Source organism: Solea senegalensis, linkage group LG19 (genome assembly GCF_019176455.1).
Source record: "Solea senegalensis isolate Sse05_10M linkage group LG19, IFAPA_SoseM_1, whole genome shotgun sequence".
NCBI classification, from domain to species: Eukaryota; Metazoa; Chordata; class Actinopteri; order Pleuronectiformes; family Soleidae; genus Solea; species Solea senegalensis.
In genome coordinates, this window is record NC_058038.1 from 5,075,228 (window position 1) to 5,098,592 (window position 23,365).

At 40.8% G+C, this 23,365-nt stretch overlaps 1 protein-coding gene across 3 annotated transcripts in view; it reads right to left on the reverse strand.

Annotated features, from left to right (window-relative positions):
* trip10a (thyroid hormone receptor interactor 10a) overlaps nucleotides 1-22,012 on the reverse strand; it is a 28,080-nt gene extending 6,068 nt beyond the window's left edge. For 2 of the 3 annotated variants that reach the window (XM_044050732.1, XM_044050731.1), the window contains exons 1-9: nucleotides 21,647-22,012; nucleotides 12,346-12,461; nucleotides 11,771-11,827; nucleotides 10,401-10,548; nucleotides 8,604-8,666; nucleotides 8,146-8,250; nucleotides 7,096-7,224; nucleotides 6,411-6,557; nucleotides 6,109-6,297 (exon numbers count right to left, since the gene is read on the reverse strand). In XM_044050732.1, coding sequence (XP_043906667.1) covers nucleotides 6,109-6,297; nucleotides 6,411-6,557; nucleotides 7,096-7,224; nucleotides 8,146-8,250; nucleotides 8,604-8,666; nucleotides 10,401-10,548; nucleotides 11,771-11,827; nucleotides 12,346-12,461; nucleotides 21,647-21,670 — 978 coding nt within the window. In that variant the 5' untranslated portion in view covers nucleotides 21,671-22,012. Of the gene's footprint in view, nucleotides 1-149; nucleotides 315-6,108; nucleotides 6,298-6,410; nucleotides 6,558-7,095; nucleotides 7,225-8,145; nucleotides 8,251-8,603; nucleotides 8,667-10,400; nucleotides 10,549-11,770; nucleotides 11,828-12,345; nucleotides 12,462-21,646 lie in introns of all 3 variants that reach the window. The other variant, XM_044050733.1, reaches the window with a different exon arrangement.
* Between the last annotated feature and the right edge of the window lie 1,353 nt (nucleotides 22,013-23,365).

Here is a 23,365-nt window from a genome sequence, read left to right on the forward strand (position 1 = left end):
AGAGCTGAAGTGCACAGTGAGCGGCAACCATTTCAAAAATGTCAAATAAAATAGAATAAAAAATGTGATGATTCATGTGAAGAATTCAGTGACACATCTCGTCTCTCCTCCGCCCACGGCTGCCGCCGCCGCCGCCGCCGGTGACTCACCGATCTCCTGAGCGTCCGGAAGGAAGAGATTCTGGGTTTGACTGTCTTATTGATCTCCTTCAAACAGTACGACAGGGGGTCCCGGCCGAACTTGGGGGACGGGGGTCCGTTAGCAGGCGAGGGGGCGGGGGGGGTGGAGAAAGGTGGGAGCGTGGGACGAGAGAGCTGGGGAGGGAGGGATACGAGAGAGAGACAGAGAGAGAACCAGCACCCGAGCATGAGATGTGCAGGCATGAGGTTGGTGGCAAGGATGGAGGAGGAGGAGGAGGGAGGGAGGAGAGAGAGGGAGGGAGGGAGGACAAAAAACAAACAAACAAGGTGACAAAGGGACAGAAAAAGACACGGTCAACACCTGAAAGCACACCAACAAAAAAACAAGCCAGGAAGACAACACTGGAAGCAAAAAACCCAGCACATGAGCCCAGACAGCATGAAAGAGTTATTATTACTAACACATGAATTTCCTACAGATCTCATCAACACACACACACACACACTTGTTTTTATATCTTAGTGAGGACACGTCATTCATATGATGCATTATTGAGACCCATCATTTTGACCATCACAACTAATGCCGCTTTTCCACTACTTTTTGTTGTTGTTGTTTTTTTGCTTTTCCATTAGTGATAGTTTTTTATAGCGCCTGTTCTGGTTCAGGTTCCAAGCGAGTCGAGCCAATGCTGATGCCGCTTTCCCACTACATGGTCCCGGCACGTCTCGACTCGCCTCGCCTCGGCATGGCTCATCTCTACGCGGTTTTGGTTATTTTTCCATTACTATAGTTATCTCTTCGACGTGGGCGGGGTCATGAAAGTGTCGTTTTATACGCAACACAAACACACAAACTTGTTCACAGAATAATTCACAACTTTCAGCGGTGCTGTCGCTCAATGCTCCTCCTCCATTTTAGACATTGCTAAATGTTGTAAACATTAACGCATGTTTTCAGGGATTTTGAAGTGTTTTTCACTGATCTACAGTTCAGCATTGTTCGCTTCGATTCTTCAGTGGCGACACTCTCTGACCAATAGGTGCTATCACTGATGGAAAAGCAAAAAAAAACATGCCGAGGCGAGTCTAGTCGTGCCTGGACCATGTGGTGGAAAAGCGGCATAACAACCTATTTAACAGTTGTTTAAGGGTGTGACAAGAATGTGAGGAGCAGCTAAAAATGCCCTCACTTTCACAACTTTTTTTTTGGTCCTCATTAAGATGCGTATACAAGTACACAAACACACAGTTTAAAAAAAAAAACACACATCACATAAACCACAATAAAAGAAACCGACCACGACTTCCGACAAGTGACACATCAGCCCAACATCTGCACTCGCCGTTTGTATTTAATTAATTTATATTACATAACGTTATTGATTATTATGGTCTGTTGTGTTTGTGTTTAACTTTTATTGATTTCTTATGTGTTTAAATGTCACCGCAGGCTGAACAGAGTGACAGGAAGGGAGGATTTAACACCACGATCACTCTGAAGCAAGAAGAGTTAACACTTTATAACTTTTACTTTACAGTACAGTAACAACAGGCTTCTTGATGCAAAATATCTGGTATTTATTTATCTGTTTTTATCTGTAACATATCACGCCACTCTTTTTTGTTTTATTGTACTGTTTTTGTTTTTAATCCAAACCTATTTTTCTACTCAACATATTAATTTTGAATACATTTGCTTTTCTTTTTCCTTCTTTTTGACACTTTTTAATCTTAATTTAATTCACACTGACTCTTCTTTATGAATAATCTGTTATCGTTGATTTTTCCCACAGTTCCGTCTCCGTGTTGTTTTTTAAATTTGTTGTTTTGAATGTTTAATGCATAAAACTGTCTTTATACGACTTTTTTCAATAAATCTAGAACAATTACTTAATGTGGCCAAAATCTAAATCATTACTTCATCAGCCACACTAGTTTATTTATCACAACTGTTTAAGGGGAATAAAATTGTTTATTTTCCTATTCTAATCTTTTTTGTCTCTTCACCTCTGCTCTCCTTAAATCTCCTAAATTCCTTTTAAACTCTTTTTTGAACAAAGCGTATTGTATTTATTGATTTTGTATTGATTTCTTTCATCTTAATCACTGTTGCACTTTGAAACGTCATGTGTGAAAAACCAATAATCTCCAGGTAGAAGGATGGACTGAACCACAGGGTTATTCAACTAAATTAAAAGTTAATCATATTCGTTAGTGTCACACATTATATGATATTTTAGAGTTTTTAAACCAAGTGTCTGGGCATAATAATAAGAGTAAACATAAACATTAAATTATTAGTGTGTTTACATTTGTTTTGCATTAAAATCAATACATATTTCACTCTATATTACAGTGCACAGCCAACATGGTGTATGATGTTAATAAATATGTAACATTAACTTTATAATGCAGTAATTATCAGGGTTTTATTCACAACCATTTTAATGTGAAGTATAACAGTTATGTTAACTCCTAAACTGTAACCCGGATTATCCTGGTAAAATAACATGTTATTTTACCAGTATAATCTGGGTCCACTTATTTCATTTGTTTTCTTATGATATGATTGTTGGGTTATTGCTGTACTGTACTGTAAAGTGTTGCCTTGTCAGATCAGCTTCTTCAATGTAAATATTTCCTGGTTTCTTTGCTCCATTTAACAAAAAACGAATCCTTAAAACTGACACATTTTGGTTTATGGACACAAGACATAGGAGAACGTCATTTTATGACATTTTATGACATTAAAACCCTAGAATAAATCGACAGATGAATCGATGGTGAATATAATCTTGAGTCGGAGCCTCGGTGACCATCAGAGTGGTCGTTTTTAAACCGGCCCGTCTCATTTAACAGAGCGGAACACTGCGTATAGTTTCTTTTGGAGCTTAATTATGGCCCAGTGTGACCTTTTCGGGGAAAGAGGTTAAGTTGAGAACATGCTGGGAGTGAAGTAACGAGCCGTGTGTCAGAGTGAAAAGTCTATTAGTTAAATTACAGAGGAAGCCGATACCTCCACGTCTGCTCTCGTCCGCCAGTGAGTGTCTGAAACACGGCCCCCACTTGTGTAAATACAGCCAGTTGTAAATGGAGCACTATTATTATGTGAACATCTACCGAGGGTAGGTGCTAGTTTTCTGGAGAGTTACGAGGAGGCTAAATACAGGAATGCGGCCGAGAGTGGAAATGTTTAAGGGGCCGGACATAAACCCAAAAAAATAAAAAAGTCAGCAGCCTCCTATTCATACGACGACGACGACGACGACAGGCCTAATTGGGAGAGCATGACTGATGACACACACAGCAGTGTGTGTGTGTGTGTGTGTGTGTGTGTGTGTGTGAACCAGGAAAAGAGCGAAGCAGAGCAGCCACAACGACATGCAGAGACGAGGAGAAGGAGGAGAAGGAGGAGGAGGAGGGGGAACCATGAGCTGGTTAGTGGTCAGACTCTCGTGTAACCAGTGGTCATCTCTCCTGACAAGGGCTGGGTATTGTATTGATTCAAAGTGCTTTCCAGAATGATTCTTTCGATTAGGATTCTTGGAAATCAGAGCAGCCAATTTCAATTTGATGAAATCTAACTTAAATGATACTATAAAATACATTAACTTACAGTATCCAGTTACTGAAGAAAGAGTTTCTTCTGTCTCTCCAATCTACATTTTATATCTGCACTGCAGTGCATTTACAGTATATACAGTATTTTCATTCACTCATTCATTCATCCATTCCTCTGCTACCACTTGAGGGTCATGAGGGAGGGGGGGCGAAAGGCAGAGTCAAACCCTGGACAGGACAAACAACCGTCCACAGTATTTTCAATATAAAAATTATATATAAACTAAATATTGAAAACATGAAACAACAAGAAACAAAGTGTTAAAGGTGTTAAAGGTGATATATGTAAGACACGTACTTTACATTAAAGACATAAAATGACCATGTTGTCAGAGATTAAAGAAAAGATGTTAAATTTAAATAGTAATCTTTTCATCACTGTAAATGCATTTTCATTTGCGGGGCACAAATTGTGTTTTATGTTTTGGTTTGACGATGTTTTTGCTCCTCCCACCACCACCACACACACCCAGTAACCAGGCACTTAAAGTAGCACTTTAAAGCCGGAAATACTTGACTACACTGAATCTAAAAAAAAAAAAGACTTGGTACCCCTCTCAAAAATGTCTCGAGCAGAGGACAGGAAACACGGGGGGAAGTGAACGAAGGGAAGGGTGCCAAAAATGGAATGGTTAGGGCTGGTACTACAAGCATATACGTATACACCGTACTGTACCGAACCATTCCACTCCACACACGTGGTCATGATCGACTCTTTAGGTCTGGAATTTGTACGACAAATGACAACAGTCACAAAAGTATTTAAGTTCAATACCCAGCCCTACTCTTAACTCAGGATCAGCGTGAATGTGTGTGTGTGTGTGTGACCCAGTTTTTCTGACCTGGTCACCACTGTGTCATCACCCCCACGTGTGTGTGTGGTACAGACATTTTATTGTGATGATGCTCGGTATAATGGAAGCCGTGTGTTTGTGATTTTCAGCGTTGTTTGGGCGCATGTGCTGATGGAAGCACAAGCGCAGCAGAACGCTGACTGCCAGTTTGGAAACCACTTTGCACAGAGAGGGAGAGAGAGGGGGGACATGAGGGGAGGTGGGCGGGCAGTTGGGTTTATTCACTCACAGCCAGGAACAGAATCTCATGCAAAAGACCTTCTCTAGAAGTGTCCGTGCTCTCGTGTGAACCCGCGTGTAACACAACGACATGCGTTATTATACCGAGTTTTTGAGGTGAGAGGAGTGTGTGTGTGTGTGTGTCTGTGTGTGTGTAGTGTGTGTAGCCAGAACCACAGGTCCATCATGAGTTCTCTGTGTGAAGGGGGGTTTTCCTGACTCCGTGGCACAAACAGCAACGCAGCCATGAACTCACTAATCTGACTCGTCGCCCTGCGTACTTTGATCATCGATCACCAAAGGCCTGTTCAGACCTGATATTAAAGGTCAGATACAGCCTGTGGATACTAAACCTATAACAGGGGTTCCCAAACACTGGGTCGGGACCCACAGATGGGTCATGGGGCATTTTTTGGGAGTCCCCAAACAAAGTTTCCTGACCATTTTCGTTTAGAGTTCTGTGTTTTTCTGGATTTGTAGTTCAGGATTCAACGCTGCAGCGTGTCAGCGGAGGAGAGTCTTTAATGCGGATGTCAGGCTACGTTCACATTACCAGGCTCGTAAGAGACTCGGGACTCGGGTCTGTGTCGACGCAGAAATCTGACTCTCAATCGCGAGTTTCAAGTCAGCTTTGCGTCACATCAGTAATTGGTCCGAGATCATGTGTATATGTGAAGGCGGCCACATTCATGACACTTTTTTGTAGTTTTCGAGTGTTGTTGTTTGCTGTCACAGCTTCCATTTCAGGATTTCAAACATATGGGCTAAACAAAAGTATATCTTATTGTTTCCATCTCCCATTTCAGTGCCGAGTGTTCTTACAAATATGATTTTTTTTTTTAATTGGCTGATTTGAATTGGTTGAAACTGCTGTATAAATAAACTTTACTTACACATTTGAGAGGGTGGTCGCATTTAAAAGTTGGTTTCATGGCCCCTTTCCCCCTCTCCCTCAAAATGCCCTGCGTTTTGCCAGGTTGCATTAAATAAGAATGCGTTCTTAATCTGTCCTGCCCGGTTAAATAAAGGGGAAAAAGACTTTTGTCGTTATGAACGTGAAACATCAACTCTGATCTGTAATTATTCAAATTTGACTCTTTGGTAATCTGAATGTAACCTAAAAGAGAGACCACCTCTGATTGTGATTTTGGGTGATTCACAACTGAACTCCATCCTCGGATGTTAATATCAGGTCTGAACGGCGTCTGAGGCAAACTCACACACGTCACACATGCGTCTCTCTCCCGTGTCGTCAGGATAAACTGTCCTACCTTACTCTTTTTGCTGAAAAGCCAAAAGTTCTTGCTCCTGTTCTTCCCCAGAAGGTCCATGGGACCTTTAGGTGTCCCCAGGCTACTGTCCGACGACGCGCGGTTGATGCCCTGACTGAAGTCCTCAAACTCCACGTCTCCCGGACGCTCAAAGCCCGACTTGTTCTGCTCTATTACGACCATGGAGTCCTGAATAAAGACACAATTATGGAGGGAAAAAAAGGGGTTATTTTCAAACACATAAAACCAAACGGGACGCGTGAAATTAAACGCTCCACATTCGTTTTGAGAAACCAACTCACATTCTTCTCATTAACGTTAGTGCCGGCTTTAGTCATGCCTTCCAGGCACTTGCCAATGATGGGCATCACATGCTTCTCGATGTCGGAGAACAAGATGTAGCCTTGGGCCAACTTTCGTACTCGCCGCTCGTCCAGATCCTGCAGTTTCTGACGGAGACGCAGTGACAACAGATGCTCAGACATGTCGACTAACACGCGGCACAAAGCACACTGTATTCTTCAACATGAAGCTCATGATGTGATAGAGGTACAAGAACCCCTTTGAGGCAGAATACAACATACAGTACACTAAACATGTACCAATGATTATATCTTACTGTATATTCTAGTTTTAAGTGTTTTGTCTTAAATTTTAATATTTTTTGGTTTAGTTGGTACTTTGACCTGCCGTCTTTGGCTTGTGGACATTTAAGTACGTCATCATTTTGGGAAAAAAACAACTACTTTTCACCATTTTCTGAGATTCCATGTACGGAGCAACTGATCAATGAATCGAGAAACCGATTAAAATGTCAATATGGGACACAAAATGAACTGAGGAGTTTATCTTTGGCTTAATGGCCGCTGCTTTTATTACTGGTACAAAAGGGCCACAAAATATCTAAATATGAACATAAATTAAGAAAAGAGGGAACTATGATGCTAAAATGATATAATGATCATTTTAATATTCACTTTTACTTACATTGAAAATAATTGGCATGTCGTTAAAATAGAACTGGCTCTGCTCCTTGTTGAACTTCTGCAGCTGAGAGGCGTAGTCGTTCTTACACTCCTCGGCGACGTGGGCTCTCATGTGGGCCTGTTGTTTGGCCTGGAACCACACAAACAGCACACACACACACACACACACACACACACACACGTTAAATAAGCAGCCTCGGATTCCAATTGTCATACATAGGTTTTGAATTAAAGTTACTAAACAGTGCAACCAAACTATGTCGCCATGTAAGCGAACAAGTTTTTGCTGTATTTTAAAGTAAAAGGTGAGAGTACAGTGCAGCTTTTTGCGAGGTAAACGCGCTGCTTTTATCAAACACCTGTGTTAAAGTGGTTTGTTTGGGTCTACAGTTCCCTGTGGTGTGGTTCACTCGCAGCATGTTGTTTATGACGCCCGTGTGTTTACGTGGTTGAAAAGGTTTCCGTCGCGTTGCCGTCCGACGTGCGAACCTTGTTTGTGCAAACTTTGCAAATAGCTGTTTTTTTATGCCTTGTTTTTTGGGGGGGAAAAGCCAAACCATGTTTCATATAATGGAGGTGGAGTTCATTCTGTTTTCATCGTCAGCCATGGCTTCACCTGTTACACTCTGAATCAAACCGGGCGGGGAACGAGAAGTCCACACCACTGCCTTTAGTTCACTACGATTGCCTCATCGCCGTTTCTCTGGAGCGAGCTTGAGGCGGATTAGCAAATAGTGTGATTTGGCTGAGAAAAGATCACAGCAATCCAGGGTTCCCACACCTTGGTTGACATCATTTTCAAGTACTTTCCAGAGCCAATTTCTATAAATTCAAAGACTGAATGTGCAAAATGGGAGGGCAACTTGTAAGAGTCATTTTCTCTGGTGAGACAGAGTTCCTGGACATCTTTCATTTCCCGTGCATCACGTCGTCTCTTGCTTAACTTTACTCGCTCATTGTTCTGCATGGAATCTCACGTCAACAGCGGAGAGAGAGAGGACAGTGTCCACAACACCACAAGTCATTATGACTCCACGTTTGTCTACGTTACCTTTTCCACGTCGGCTTTCGTGGCATTGATGTCTTGATCGGTCTTCTCTGCGTACTGCGCCGCACGCTCCGCTTCTCTCCACTCTCGCTCAAAGCGCTTTTTACTCTGGTGTACAGAGAGGCAAAAAAGGAAAAATTAGGAAAATCCTGCGACACGTGCAACCATTGCCACATTTAGAAATGGAAAAATATGTACATATTGTATTTCTTAAAACAAAAAAAAGATAAATAAAGAGATTTCAGGCTGTGAGGTTTCCCAGTAATCACAAACTGATACCGAGTCTAAAAATGGGAGACGTTTTCTAGACTATAGGCAAATGTCCTCAATATAAATAGTAAAGTTGGAAACAATAGTGATGGCGATGACTGTACATCGTCTGATCCAGGCTAAAATGTTGCTTTACAAACGTCTCGTCAAAAAAAAAAAGGGAATTTTAGAAAACATTTTAATCTACTTACACTGTCAAGTTGTTTGTAGGTGCTTTCCAAACTCTGCTGGGCCTTTTTGGCCTCCATCAGATACTGGAGACATTGATAAAAATAGACAGGAGTGTGAGGAGGGTCAGATGACACAGAGGGGAGAGAGACTGAGACGGAGGGACGTACAGACGAGGGCAGACACACAGAGTAATAAACAACCTCCTGAATGCACGACATAACAAGTCGAGAAAAACAAATACCAGTGTGTCAGCTCACAACATGTCTGAAGCGAGCGAGTCTCTGTGTGGCTACAATGTTCTGCAAATCCGGCGACACGGAGACAAAGCATAACTCAAACAGAAATGGAACACTGTCTCCCCGATCCCCGCCTCCCCCTCGGGAGACACCCCGCGCAAAAGCTTCCTTCCTGCCACAACAGTGACATTGCTCCACATCTCCGCTCCTCCTTTAAACCTCCCTCTCCGTTACGCTCCTCCACCTCTGCGGTACGAGCTGTGCGCTCCAAATTAAAATCCCATCTGGCATCTGGTTGTCAGGCTGCTGTTGAGCATGGTGCAGCAGGCGCATACCAGCGAGCTCGCGTGGATTAAATCTAGGTGTTGCTGTTTTATTTACCGGAGAAATTGCACGTTAAAGAAACTATGAAACCTTCAGTCCGTCCACTGTGGGCGACTGTGAATGTACGACATAGAACTGACCCTGCTCCTCATATCAATATCACATATTACATATTACAATCCAATCCAACAGTGGAAACAAAGCGCTGTTACATCAGGGATAAGCATAATATATAAAACACAACTAGACCTAAAAACAAACAATTAAAAAATACAAAAACAACACAAGTTGTACAATAAAAACAGGCGAAAAACAACGTCTCGTACTGGGTCAAAAGCCAAGGAGAAAAGGTCTGTTTTAAGATGTAAAACAACAAATCAAACAAATTATAGTAAAAAAAAATTTAAGCAGATTAACAGTTAAAAGAGGGGAAATTGTACTAGTTACAGTTGAGGGTGTTTACAGGGTAACAAAAATGCCAAAAAAGTGGGCTGAGAGAGAGAGAGGGAGGGAGGGAGCGTGGGAAGCAGTGCAGGGGAGTGGTCTGGAAGTGAAATCTGACACCAGTGCTGTCCCACTTAAGGGGCTGGATCCTCCAGAGCGTCAGACAAAGAATTCCAGCAGGCAGCACACCAATTCTTCCTTTAAATATTAAAATATTTCATTTTGTAGATTAGTAGCAGTAGTGTTGTTCTTGTTAAACCATTTTTAGTCTGTTTTAGTCAAGTTTTGTATTAGTTTCATTAAGCACGCATAGAAATTCTTGGATATGGTCGGCCCGCAAAGGATTAACCAGACGTATCCTATGCAGCCAAGCTAACGTCGGCCGCTTTCAAAAGGTGTCGCCGACGACTTCCACACTGGAGGATCCCTGTCCCTAAATGGGACAGAGCTACCAAGTTGCAGCTGTGTGAGGGACTCAGTGAGATGAGATTCTCAATCACCAAAGCGACAGCCTTAGCTTTGATAAAAGGGGGAGGAGTCTGGAAAAACAAGCCTTGCACTGGTTGGACAAGAAGGTAACGAATCGTGGACTAAAAAAAGCCAAATTTTAAAAGCAGTAGATGTAATGTGTTATTTCAATACTTTACAATAAAATGTGAAGATCTGCATCACATAACTAGATACAAATATACACTATTTTTCACTTGGGGGGGAAAATGGTTTAGGGGTTTATTTACACTTTAGGGAGATCCCATTTATGTGTAAATACATGACAGCAGTTCTCTCTGGGTCGTCTCCACATCACACACTCACCATCTTCCGTTCCTGCTTCAGCTCTTGCAAGTACTTGGTGAGATCGATGCAAATGTTCATCATCATGTTCTCTGCAATTAGCTCCCGCTGCCCGGCGAAGTCATTCATCTCATTCAGGATGTCCAAAAACGACTGGTAGCTGGACAATCTACCATTAAGCAGACGGGAGGGAGGAAAGGGTGGAGACGTGAGGACACAGAGATGGAGTCACTGATATGATGATAAACACACAGGCTCAAAGAGAAGTCAAGATAAGAAACTGGTGAGTCCATAATTCCCGCTTCCTTCTACGGGCATTTAAACGGCTCCAGTACAGCATGTTCAACACAAGAGAAACTAAATCCAAAGGTTTTTATCCTGAGCACGGCTGTCACTTTTTACAAAAATCATGCTCAAACGAATATTACCTCACCCCCTTTGTCCGCTCTGTAGGTCATTGCACAACGCACTTCTAGGCTGTACTCAAACAGTTTTTTTAAGGTTTTATTTTGAATTTCCCGACTTACCTTGGAATTCTGGATAAAAATGCAATATTCAGTGATACAAATTGACCCAGGTAAACCAGTTCTATAGGTCAAAACATCTGTGACATTTGACATTGGAAAAAAGAAAACGTGGGATCCATCCAAAAACCATCATATAGAGTAAATGCTTAACTAAAAGCAGCAAAGCAGCATTTTAACTCATGTTAATTTCAACATAATGGGAGTAGCCTTATGTTTTGAAATATCTTGTCATGTCATGGGAAAATGCATCAGCAAAAACAGTTGTTAACAACTCAGACTATTTTGTATCGGTAAATACTCGAGGCTGTGGTATCGGGAACAGTATCAGAGATGAAAAAGTGTTTTTTTCTGTGGGAAACACTAGTTAAAAACTGCTAATTTTAACACAATGCAAGATGGATGTTAATGAGCTTCAGCTAATTTTCATATCAAAGCCAAAGCAGAGGAAATGTGATGGAAATGTGAAGTGTTGGTGAAACACAGGCTGACTTTATATATTCAATATTTCCATGTGCACAACAGTCTCTCGTTTGTTTTGAAATAAACCAAAACACATTAGAATGAATTAATGTCTCTTTCAATCAGCCTAGCTGCAAGAATTGTAGTTTAAACCCTCTCTAATGTTGCATATATGATGTCATATTGCAACGTTGAAATACTAACACTTTATCATTTTGTCCATTGATGTCCATGAATGTTTTCTCATTTTTGGCCAAAAACAGCTGAACAAAGAGCTGATGCTTGCTGTAAAGCTAAAAAATGTAGAGTTTATGACCACTTTTGTCATTTGGTTTCATTTTAATAGTCAAATTGATGAATTAAAGATAGAATAGTACAACACTGTTGCAGAGGATGGCATCTCACCTGCACTCGGGTTCGTCTTTGCTGCCTCGTTTCAGGTTATACTTCTTTGAAAGGTTCCTGTGAAACAGTGAAAGTGCATGAAAATGACGGGTCAACATTGAACAATGTTTTGTATTCTCTCTGGGAAGAGGCTGGAAAGATGGATGACAGATGAGGAAAGCTCACTCCACTATTATTATAAAGCCTGGGGCTCCTTTTTTCTTTAACGCAGGATTAGAACAACAATAGTCTGCTTATAAACATATCAAAATAGCTTTTCTTCCTTCTTTCACTCTCTCCCTCGGACCACATCCTGTCTATCATGTGCCAGTCTGCTCCCACTTCCTCTCCTCTCCTCTCCAGCGGAGCTCAGCACTGCAGCAGATGTGGGCCCGTGGACTGGGAGACAACTGGGAGAGCGAGTGAGCGAGCACAGCGGATGAGGAGAGAGAGCGAGCAGCTGCAGAATGAGGCCAGTGTTTCAAAGACAAGTTGGATTCTGTCCCTGGACGTGGTCATAAGACCCCACAGACATTTCATAAACATGCACCAACGCAAACACACACACACACGGGGACATGAAGAGCGACGCCTACCTCAGTTGTTTGGCATAGTTCTGCTCAATCTCCGTCCTCTCCTTCACAAACTTCACATACTTCTCCACCAGCTCCAGGCCCGACTGTGTGTGCTTCTCGATGATGTCATACTGGTCCTGGGGAACACAGCGGGAGAGACAAATAAGGAAAAGATATCAAGACATCCCTCATGTGGGACACGGAACATGTGTTTGCTTCTGGAGGAAATAACTGGGATGTTCCTCTGGTTGAGATTGAGGTCATGTTGAGGAATCGTGAACGCGAAGGGCAATAAACTAAACACATCAAGGGTTTTTCTTTTTTCTTTTGCTCCTGCCTGCTGGATTCCGCGAATGCTCGGCACATGTGCACAGCGTCTCGACAACGGTCTCTTCACTTCCGCTCGGCTTTAAATCATGGGGCGCCCACGTTGTTAGAGAGAGCGTACGCCGGTCGAAGGACATGGGATCACAACTGTGAGGCAGGGAAAAAGTCTGATATAATTTTAATGTCCGTTTCTATGAACTGACAGAGTAAAAGTATGATTTAAAATGTTCGTTAGAGAGCTTCCTGCCACATTTTCACTGGAAACACAAATATGGATCGACTGCGTGTATAACCTCATCATATCCCAACATTACATTTTCTTCATCGAGCAAGATAAATGAAAAATAATAGCTTTAGAGGAGCTAGGTATTTATCCCACTTTTGTATTCATCAGTCATTTCAGCCGGACTTGGCATGTTTGCCATGATGACATACATATAGCACAACAGCACTTTTCCTCGATATAAAAACCATAGCAGTCCATAGAACTTGGACAGAACCCAAACAGCCAATGACAATGGGAGAAACATCGCTTTGAAACAATCATGTGGTTCAAGTGCGCACTAATGTTTTCATTGCGCAGCCACGTGCGCCAACATGTCCAGAAGTGAGAGCGAAACCACATCGGCTCCGCCTCCAAAAGCAGCTCTTTTCCGTCAGGTTCATGCAGCGTTTGCTGTATGATCGCGGGTGCTTATAGCCGCTCACTAGCAGTGCCGTGCCTCCCCTGAAGAACACACAAGCTAACTCAGAGCTAACTCTAAGCTAGTCCCGGCTCGGCTCCGACACAACTGTTATATGTTGTACAAAAATAAACAATATTTAAACCAAAACCTTTTCCTATCTTTACATTTCACTTCAGAGTCGAGCTGCAAATAGCGATTATTTTCATAATCGATTAATCTGTGGACTATTTTCTCGATTAATCGATTAATCGTTTGGTCCAATATGGTAAAATATCAGAAAATCTTAAAAAATGTTGATCTGCGTTCGTCAAACCTGGAAATGATGATGTTCTCAAATGTCTTGTTTTGTCCACAAACCAAAATGATTAACTTTTAAGGATTTCTGTGTTATCCAGAGCAAAGAAATTAAGAATATATTAACATTTAAGAAGCTTAAACAATCAGAAATCTTGTTTTAATCATGAAAAAAGCTTCAAACCGATTAATCGATTATCAAAATAGTTGTCGATTAATTTAGTAATCAATTAATAATCGATTCATCGTTTCGGCTCTACTTCAGAGTAAAAGGGGAAACTTTAAGTTGGACAGAAATATTAATGTGACTTATAGCGCGATATATATCGATATCATACGATATAAGAACATTATATCCTGATGGACTTATCTACATCTGCCGCACCTGAATATGAAAAATATCATGTTAATATACCACAGTATTGAAACTGGCTCTCAGCCCATGCATGCCTACTGCGCACAGTGAATACTGACCTGAAGAATGACACATCAAATCACAATTTGATTAGATATTTTCCCCAAATGTCTCAGCCTTAACCGTTTAATAAAGAACTACTACACTAGGAAGTTTATTTGCTCCTTATTTGGTTAAAGAACTGCAACAAGCTTCGACAAGTCTGCTAATAGTGTGAGATGAAATCTCCGTTTACCTTCCCTCACTACACACTCGGAACAATTCCCTTAAGCTTTCTTTGCTACAACTGAAAGGGGGGGATGTTCCTAACAAGTTGGGCCATGTCCTGCTTCTGTCCCCTTCCAGCCGTCCAGGTAAAACAAAAGAGACAAAGCCCAACTCAATGAGAGAACGCTTGGACTAATTATAGAACACGGTTTAAAGCGGAGGCCTGCAATCCATCACCATGATAACACCTAACCAATAGGCTGCGATTCAAAGTCCTTAATTACAGAACAGATGTAATGATCGTCCGTAAAAGCCAACTTACAACTATGGATTTTACCATTTTCAAAGCTGCTCATGTTAAAAACAGTTTTCCTCCTCCTCCTCGTCGCCGTCGTGACAAATTATTTATTTAGGAATTTCTTTCGACCCCAGCAGCTGAATCCAATTCAATCTCACCACAATCGCCAGAACAGAAGACTGAGGCTGCAGTTATCTGTGCTGCTGACCGTGAAACACACTGGATTCATTACTGCATGGAGAGAAGTTGATGTGCTGCCACTCGCCCCCCCCACCCACCCCAAAAAAACTTACTCAGCAATGTAAAAACACATAATAATAAGGCAGCACTGAAGACAGCAGGAATCAAAATATAGTGGAGGAACAGACTGTGTGAGCAAGACAAACTCCTGGTTACTCGTTGTCAAATGTATGACTAATACAAATGTGTGCGTTGGATTATGGAAAGGCTGTGAGAGCAGACATGGAAAGTTACATATTTTCAAAGCTCGTTTGCAAATACAAGTTTTGTGTTTGCATACTCAGCCTCTGAACTGCCTGCCAGCCTGTTGCCGTGTGCCAGGTCAGTCGCTGTGGGGAATGGAGATGGATGGGAAGGTCAGAAATGGTGGTACGGGGATGCGTTGTGTGTGTAGGCTGCTGGACAGCAGGTCAACAAATCAGCATTGCTTTTCCAACTAGTATCCAACTGAGAGTCTAGAGTCTAAAGAGAACTGAGGACGTCGCATGACCTCCATGTTGGCAGGAAAACCTTCTGTACGGCAACAGTGTCACGTTTCTGGCCGTCAGAGTTCAGTGCACACTTTAAATCCGCCGCGATCGGAACCCGCCCTATGTCTGACCCATTAACTTTCTGATGAACCTTGCCTCAACCCACTCCAGAGAACGCCTACAAATTGCAATAAAAGTGAGTAAAATAAACAAGTTTTCAAAGTTAGCTGGCATTGAATTCTGTACCCGATAACTAATTACTACAAAAGCAGAATATGTTGCCTGTGGGTTCCCATCGCTCCGTCTTCAGGAGATTCCATTTCAGCTTTTTAGATTTAGGCGATTGCCAGTTCAGTTTGCAGCTAGTTGTTAGCATGATGAGCACCAATCTGAGTCTTCCATTTTTTTTTAAAATATATTCTTTGAGCTGAGAGAGGATAAACTTTGTCTTCTTGTCAGTCCAAAAAATGTACTAGTCTGAAGTTTTTGTCTACCAAGGGTGTATTAGCTGTGGTGGGAACTGTGAGGCATGCAAAGAACACCCAAGCCGTGTTTTCATTGAGTGGAACGGTTCTTTTTGGTTAAATTTTTGGCACATGTTTTTTGTGTTTCCATTCAGAATAGTACCATAATAATAATAGAGATGCACCGAAAATTCGGCCACCAAACCATATTGGCCGAAAATGGCCAAAACAGGCATTTTCGGTTTTCGGCTGAAAGACTTTTAACACTGAAACAACACGACTGAACAACAGGGTTCACCAACAACAGTCAGCTGATTGGGCGACAACTCCCTTGCAATCGGTGTTTCTTCACCACCGGCAGTCTATTCTTATACAAAACTTGGAAGTCCTGTTGAGACAAAGCAAGCAATGTCCTCCAATGTTGTCTGTTGGGTTGCGTTCAATGTCGTTGTACGTTGCCGTCGCACCTATACGACGCGCTACACAGCTAGCTGCTGCGGTCATAGGGCACAGCTCACACACTGCCTACCAAGTAAATGTACTTTTCTCAGTTGGAATGCATTCCAAACCATACCATACTGTACCAAACCGAAACAAACCATACCATAGTGTACCAAACCGTACCATGATGGAAAGACAGCACAATTTCAGACTGACTGTTGGACTAACATGTTAACATGTATTTTTAAATGCAAGTCTGGTTTTAAATGCAATCATTTGTTGTTGTTTTTTTTCTCATGTCATGTAAACGTAGAGTAGAGTAGTAGCTAATAACTGTCACCTCTAACGTAGTCTCCAACTAACCTAATTCCGCAAAATATTCACATTGAAGAACCTGGAAACTTGTAAAGCCTTAAACAAACACACAAACTGATAGTATAATCAAAATAGTTGATAAATACATGCTATGATCTTATAAGAAGTTTAATAAGATGATCTGGCCACAGTATATACTAAATAAAGTAAATATTATCTTCAATGATCAAATTAATATGAAGAGTAACTTCTAAGAAATACAAAAAAACCTAGATTTACTGGTAAACAATGTCTGATTGCAATGAAAACAAATGAATAATAACATTTTGTGACAAATTACTTGAAGCTCATGCTGTGAATTAAAATTTAAGTATCATTATTACCTCTTATGCTGGGAAAATTTGTTGAATACAGTCAGTTTGGTCTAAAAGTTGTGGACACTATGGTATCGTACAATATTACTGTCAATCAGAAATGTGTTTTTCCCGGTATTGGTGCAAATAAAAGGCCATTTTGCAAACTCAGAGTTTACTTTAAGTTTATTTTACTTTAAATGTCACAAGAAGCACGATCTGCTCTGACAAACTAAATGTAACAGCAACTTTATTCAAAGCAATGGAGTCGCCCCCAATTAGAAAACCAACCTCATTAAAAGCTGCAAACGCATAAAAACAGCTTTACAGGACACAGTCAGTGTCTCGTCAAATACCAGTGTCTGTCAGACTGCTGCTATTTATCACCTTACTGAGTCCCCATAGACTCAGGTCTATGCTGAGTCTGAACAGTCGTTTATGAACCAGCTCCATTTTTTTGTTTCTAACAATGAATTCCATTATAAACCTCAGTCATGAAAATGAAGGAGCTTGAGCAGCAGCATCAGTAGCATCTTTCTCTCCTCCACAAATATCGCTGTTTTTTTTATGGCGACAATAAATATTGTACTTGTGCTGTGTAAACGATGCAACGTTTAACTAGCACAGCCATTACTTACTTTTTATGGCACACATTTAAGCAACGGGCTGCAATTAAAGGACTACATTATGCTTCAAATGTGGGGGTTTCAAACGGCTTTGGCTAAATCCAGACGGGAACATCAGATAAGATGATTGTTTCTATTCTGGAATAAATGATTTTCTTAATTAAACCTCTGCTGGACAACTCATTAATTACTTTACTAATAGTTGGTGGCAATTGTAGATGTGGACATTTTGAACTTGAATAGTTTTTTAAGGTTTAAGTTTTTAATTCAAATGTTTCAAACCAGTGACCCAGGGGCCACATTCAGCCCATCAGTGGTTTTCCTGTGGCCCACCACTTAAATGTTTGTTTTGATAATTATAGATTCATTTTTCATCATGAACGTTTTATCAATGTATTCTTTTTTGTGAACCGTATATTTTTACATTACATTACATTACATTACATTACATTACATTACATGTCATTTAGCAGACGCTTTTATCCAAAGCAAGTTACTATGGAATTGAGTACAATCAGCCAGGGGTGGAGTCGAACTTGCGACCATGATGACTTTCGCACACAGGGTACTGGTCTTAACCACTGAGCCACCCCCCTAACGTTACATACCAAAACAAGCCCTTTTATTTTGAAATTGTGCAAAATATCATCACACGTGTAGATTTTGCTATATCGTGATGAAATACCGTGATGTAATTTAAAGCCAATATCGCCCACCCCTATTAAACAGTTCTTTTTTTCCCCACACAGTGCAAATAAAATGGGGGTTTTGTCAGAAGGAAACGGGTGAAAAATAAAACTGTGTGGTCACAATATAATAAGGGGTGAATTTCTAACTCAGTTTGGAAAGTTGTTAATATTTGTAATGACGCACCAGGTTAGCTGACCCACATTTTAAACAATTATTATATAGTTCTGTGAAAATCTCTTTCATAACCAACAAAACTGGTACAGAACTTGAAATATCTCCACATGAATCGATATCAAATTGAATCAGGACCTTGCGAAACAAGACGAGAGAAAACTGGCAACCAAGAAAGAACCACTGCCACATAACATTACCAGGAGTCATCCAGAGAGTCACTGACCTACGAGGCTGAGGTGGATGTTTGTGCTCTGACTGAGCCTGAGCCTTATGAAAATTAGGGGCCTGTCCTGCCAGAACTGCCAGATCTGCCACAGACTGTCACTCTTCTCAGGAGTGGCCTCACTATCACGCAGCTAATGCCGGGACACTGATCTTCCACTCTGCAAATCTTAAAATAGCCTTTGGATTAACAACAATCAGGGGGACAGATGCCATGGAGCTGAGTTGGCCCACGGGACGAAACATTAACACAAGCAATTACGCCTGCAGGCCTTTGTTTAAGCCAACAGGTGAGGCTGCGGCACATAATATTCCTACACAGAGACAACGTCATCTTTTGTGTGGAGAGATTCCTCTAAAACCAGTGACGCAAAAAAAAAAAAAAAAATGCTGGGATAAACAGGAAAGTCTTGTGTGCAGAGAGACTGAGCCTCTGATTAATGCTGTGATGGTTCTCTGACTCAATCAAAGTAGGGCAAAACTAATTAGGCTGTTGCAAACCAACATGTGCAATGAAAAAAAAGGGACAGGGGAAGAGGCCTAGGGGGAGCACAGACTGTAATGAGGTCACAACCTCCCTGTCCTCGTCCTCACAGTGCTCCATTTTACATATTCAGGTTCCCTGAAAGCGAGAATGTGTTTGCAAATGTGTGGCTTCGCAGTCAGGGTACAGTGCAACGGCGCATAAACTGTGGCAGTCACCAAGGCAGCACTGTTAACACAGTCAACAGGATTCAGTTTAGATTCTAGACAGGGAACTGGGAAATTAAACCGTATCAGTGTCAGGTATTGCTTCAAGTGTGTGATACTGAAAATGGAATTATCCAATTTGTGTTGATTTTTATTTGGAAGATCCAATAAAATCCTGAGACCAATCCTTGAATATATGCTATTTCCTGTATCTTCTGTACATATCCCACATGATTAGTCTCACATGACCACGAGAGCTAAAAGAGTTTGCAGATTTCTTCATCACTTTGCCATCTACAGTGCAGAACCAGGAATACTTTGATATTGGAGAATTTTTTTACCATATTTGTCCTATAAACCTCCAACCACTAGTTGGCAGCGGACTTTCAGGCATTACGCATGAAATATTGTTACTTTTACAATTAGAGTTTTTCCTTAAAAGTCATGATTTCGGAAGGGAAAAAGTGCAATGAGTCACTTTGCTTATCGTATCCAAATATAACGCGATATATTGTTCTGTTGTTCCTGTGTCGGACAAATATATCACCTGATTCTTGCCGTTACACAGCCAATCATTTTGTTAAATAAAGCAGATTTAATGTTCATATAATGGGCTGAAACAAGACATTGACAAAACACTAAACAAATTGCAATCAGAAAAGTCATTTTCAAATAAAAGCAGATTTACCTTCTTAAACGTTAATATTGTTTTTGGGTTTTTTTGGACTAAACCATGACCTGATTAGTTGAGAAAATGAATAATCAACAGATGACTTAATAATGTAAATAATTAGTTAAGGACCTTCTGTTTTTGCATTGCACATATACCTAATAGGAAGTAGCAACTCATTTACAGCCACATCTGTTACACCTGATATCATATTGATTTAAACTTTATTTTCAAAATTTGTTTGCGGACCCAAAACAAATCCCACACGACCCATCTGTGGTTTCCTCACCCAGTGTTTGGGAATCACTGCTATATCCTATTATTATCATCATTATTATTATTATTATTCCAACACTTTATGACTTTACTATTTGTTTAAAAATCCCAGCAGGGACAGTTCTATTATAACATGCATCAGCCAAGTTTAGTAAAAAAAAAAATAATAATAATAACAATAATAATAACAATAATAACAATAATAATAATATCACTGACTTTGACCCCGTCACACCTTATTGTAAAAATTAATTAGCCGTGACATCTGTGCACTCTTTGAAGAGTAAACAATCACGACACAGCCTGTCTGATTTTATCTCTATGGGAGCAACGTAAACAGTGAAGCATCTACATAACACAAGAGTTAAAAAATCTAAAAAAAAAAAAAAAAAGTCTGGTTTGGTTTCATTTTGAGACATCTGTTTAGTTTTGTTTAGATGCTGTATTTTTATTTTTACAATACATTTTATTTCATAGTAAAAACAAATCCAGTGCAAATATGGATGAAGTATTCTTACATGTCACTTGTGACTTCCATAAGTGACTCATGTCTCAGGAGAAGAGAGTCACTTCTACTTCATACATTTAATTTTCTGGTAATTCTCCAGGTTTGCCATCATTGGACACTGATGTTATCCAAATGTATAAAGTTGTATCTTTGTAAAAGCTTGTGCAGTCACACAAAGTAAACAAATAAAAGTGGAACTTCCCTCAACTCTCTCACATCAACTTGGACCCACTTGTTTCCACAAGGAAAAACAACTTAAGGGAGAAATCATATTGCAAATGTTCCTTTTTCTGACAGATATTGGTATTAAAATCTGACTTTTGTAAGTAAATGTTTAAATAAAGCATTAGTTCATACTATATACAGTCATTATCCCTTGTTGTAGATACATTTTTTTGAATTTGCGATAGACTCACTGCATTAATTCAACAATTCAGCCCGTTTCAACTAAAAAGGGGAAAACAGCAAATTTAACTGTCTGAAAATGGAACAACATGCCTGAACGAACCGTTCTGCACAGCAGCTACTGAACGAACGCTTGCTATTTTACAACCCCTCCAGACATATATACCACACATTCCACGATTTCATTCTAATCATCATATTCAGCTATCAAACAACTACCTCAGTACAACTGTCCGAAAATGGAACCACGTCCCTGAACGCACCAAATGAACGCTTAATGGTGGAGGGGGGGTTTCCGGTCGCTACGGGACATTTATTCCTCAAGTAACGTGACTTAGGTTAAAACAACAGTATCCAGCTTCCAAAAATACCAACACAGTACACCGTCCGAAAATGGAACCACGTCCGTGAACGCACCGATCTGCACAGTGGGGGGAAAAAGGAGGACATTTATTCCTCACTTGAGCGCTAAAAAAAGAAAACTATTCAGCGAACAGTGTTTGACACGAATTCCCGATTCCTGACAGTACGGTAAGATAAGCAGGACTCACCCACAGCTCCGTGCCCCAGTCCATGTTCTGCTTGTCGGCCAACACAAGCTGTGCGACTGTGTCGAATACAAAAGAACTTCTCCAAAGTTTGTCCCAGCAGCAGTAGCAGCAGCAGCAGCAGCACCGAGGAGGCGGCGGCGGAGGAGGAGGAGGAGGAAGGCGGCCCAGGCGAGTTTAATCCCCGGCCTGATAGATCACTCACTACCACTACACATTCCGGTTCTACTCCATTCAAAAGAAAATGTAAACCCGCGTCATAGTTAGCTGATTAACGGACGCTGGCAGTGGCTGCTCGAGTTAGTCCAAATATTTTTTTTCTCATAGCGAAGCACAGAGGGATAAACTGACTCTCGTGGACGCGTCACTCCCAAATCCTAAACCTTAAAGGGGCAGTGCACTGAAGTGAGCCACACATCAGACTGGACTGGACGTGGTCCACCTACGCGAGGTTTTCAAAATAAAGCACAAAAAGTGTACCCTTACGAATTGTTTTATTTTATTTTATTTTGTGTGTGTAATTGTGTCCTGGTTTTTCATTTTATTATAAAAGACTGTGAGCAAAATCCCATGGTTGAAAAATATTAAAGCAACAATATGCAAACTTTATCACACGAGGGATAAAATCATTTTCATTGTCACAATTGTCGTTTTTAAATGGCAATGTAACCAGATCTATGCCACGCAAGAAGGGAGAAATGAGAAAATATACTTCTGTGTGCTGCGAGCCAGACTTGTACGGACACCCGATGGTGAAGTGGGATACTACAGGAGTTTGACGCACCAGTCCGCGATATGCAATGCACACAGCATGTGAACGGAAGTATACCAGGGCCTTAAGTCTACAAACACCAAGCCTTTTTAATTTTACACTTAAAATTAAGAAATGAGAAAATACATTCAGGAAATTAAGTAATTCCCATTTAAATTCCTAAGTTCCTGACCTCGCTAAATCCAACAATGTGATAAAAGTGAGCTCAGGTCAACTCAGATTAAGAACTGCTCTAAATCTTTTGAGTGCATTTTGGTTAATTCTCAAGTGAAGCCTACACTTTCTACATTAAAACAGCAATATTTTAAATTATATTTAATATCTGAGACTGAATCATTTCTGGCAGTGACAAAAACAATGTCATTTATCGTTTTGGAAGAAATCCAGAGACAAAAACCCCTCTGACAAACAAGACTGAATCTTTTAAACTGACTTAAATGTGGTATAAAGATAATTGCATCCATAATTTGTGTCTGAGCCTGATATTTTTCCTCCAACATGACATATGGCCTACTTTTTTTGCATAGTTTTTTGATGAGAATATAGTTTTTTGACAGAACAGCCTGAATATTTCCACCATGTTCCACCATGGTATTAATACACTGTTACAGTATCAGCCAGGAGGAGCTGCCTGCCGTCACGTAAAGTGCTGTGAGCTGTGTATGAAAAGGTCACGCATGTCGACATCTTAAACGGGTACAAAAGTGTAGCTGTTTTAGGAAAAAGCAGCCGCAGCGTTAATTATATTTTGTTAACAATGTTTCGTAATGTCATCCCGCTGAGGTGCCCACGAGCGAGATATTGAGCTGTGATCAGCCGCGACAGAGCACCCGAAAATTCCCCAGCATGGAGCGGCGTGATGCTGCCAGATTTACCAGTTCACACTGAGTCATTCATTTTCGCCAGTGACTCATAATTAAGATGTGAAAAGCCTGTTTTGCTTCTGCGGC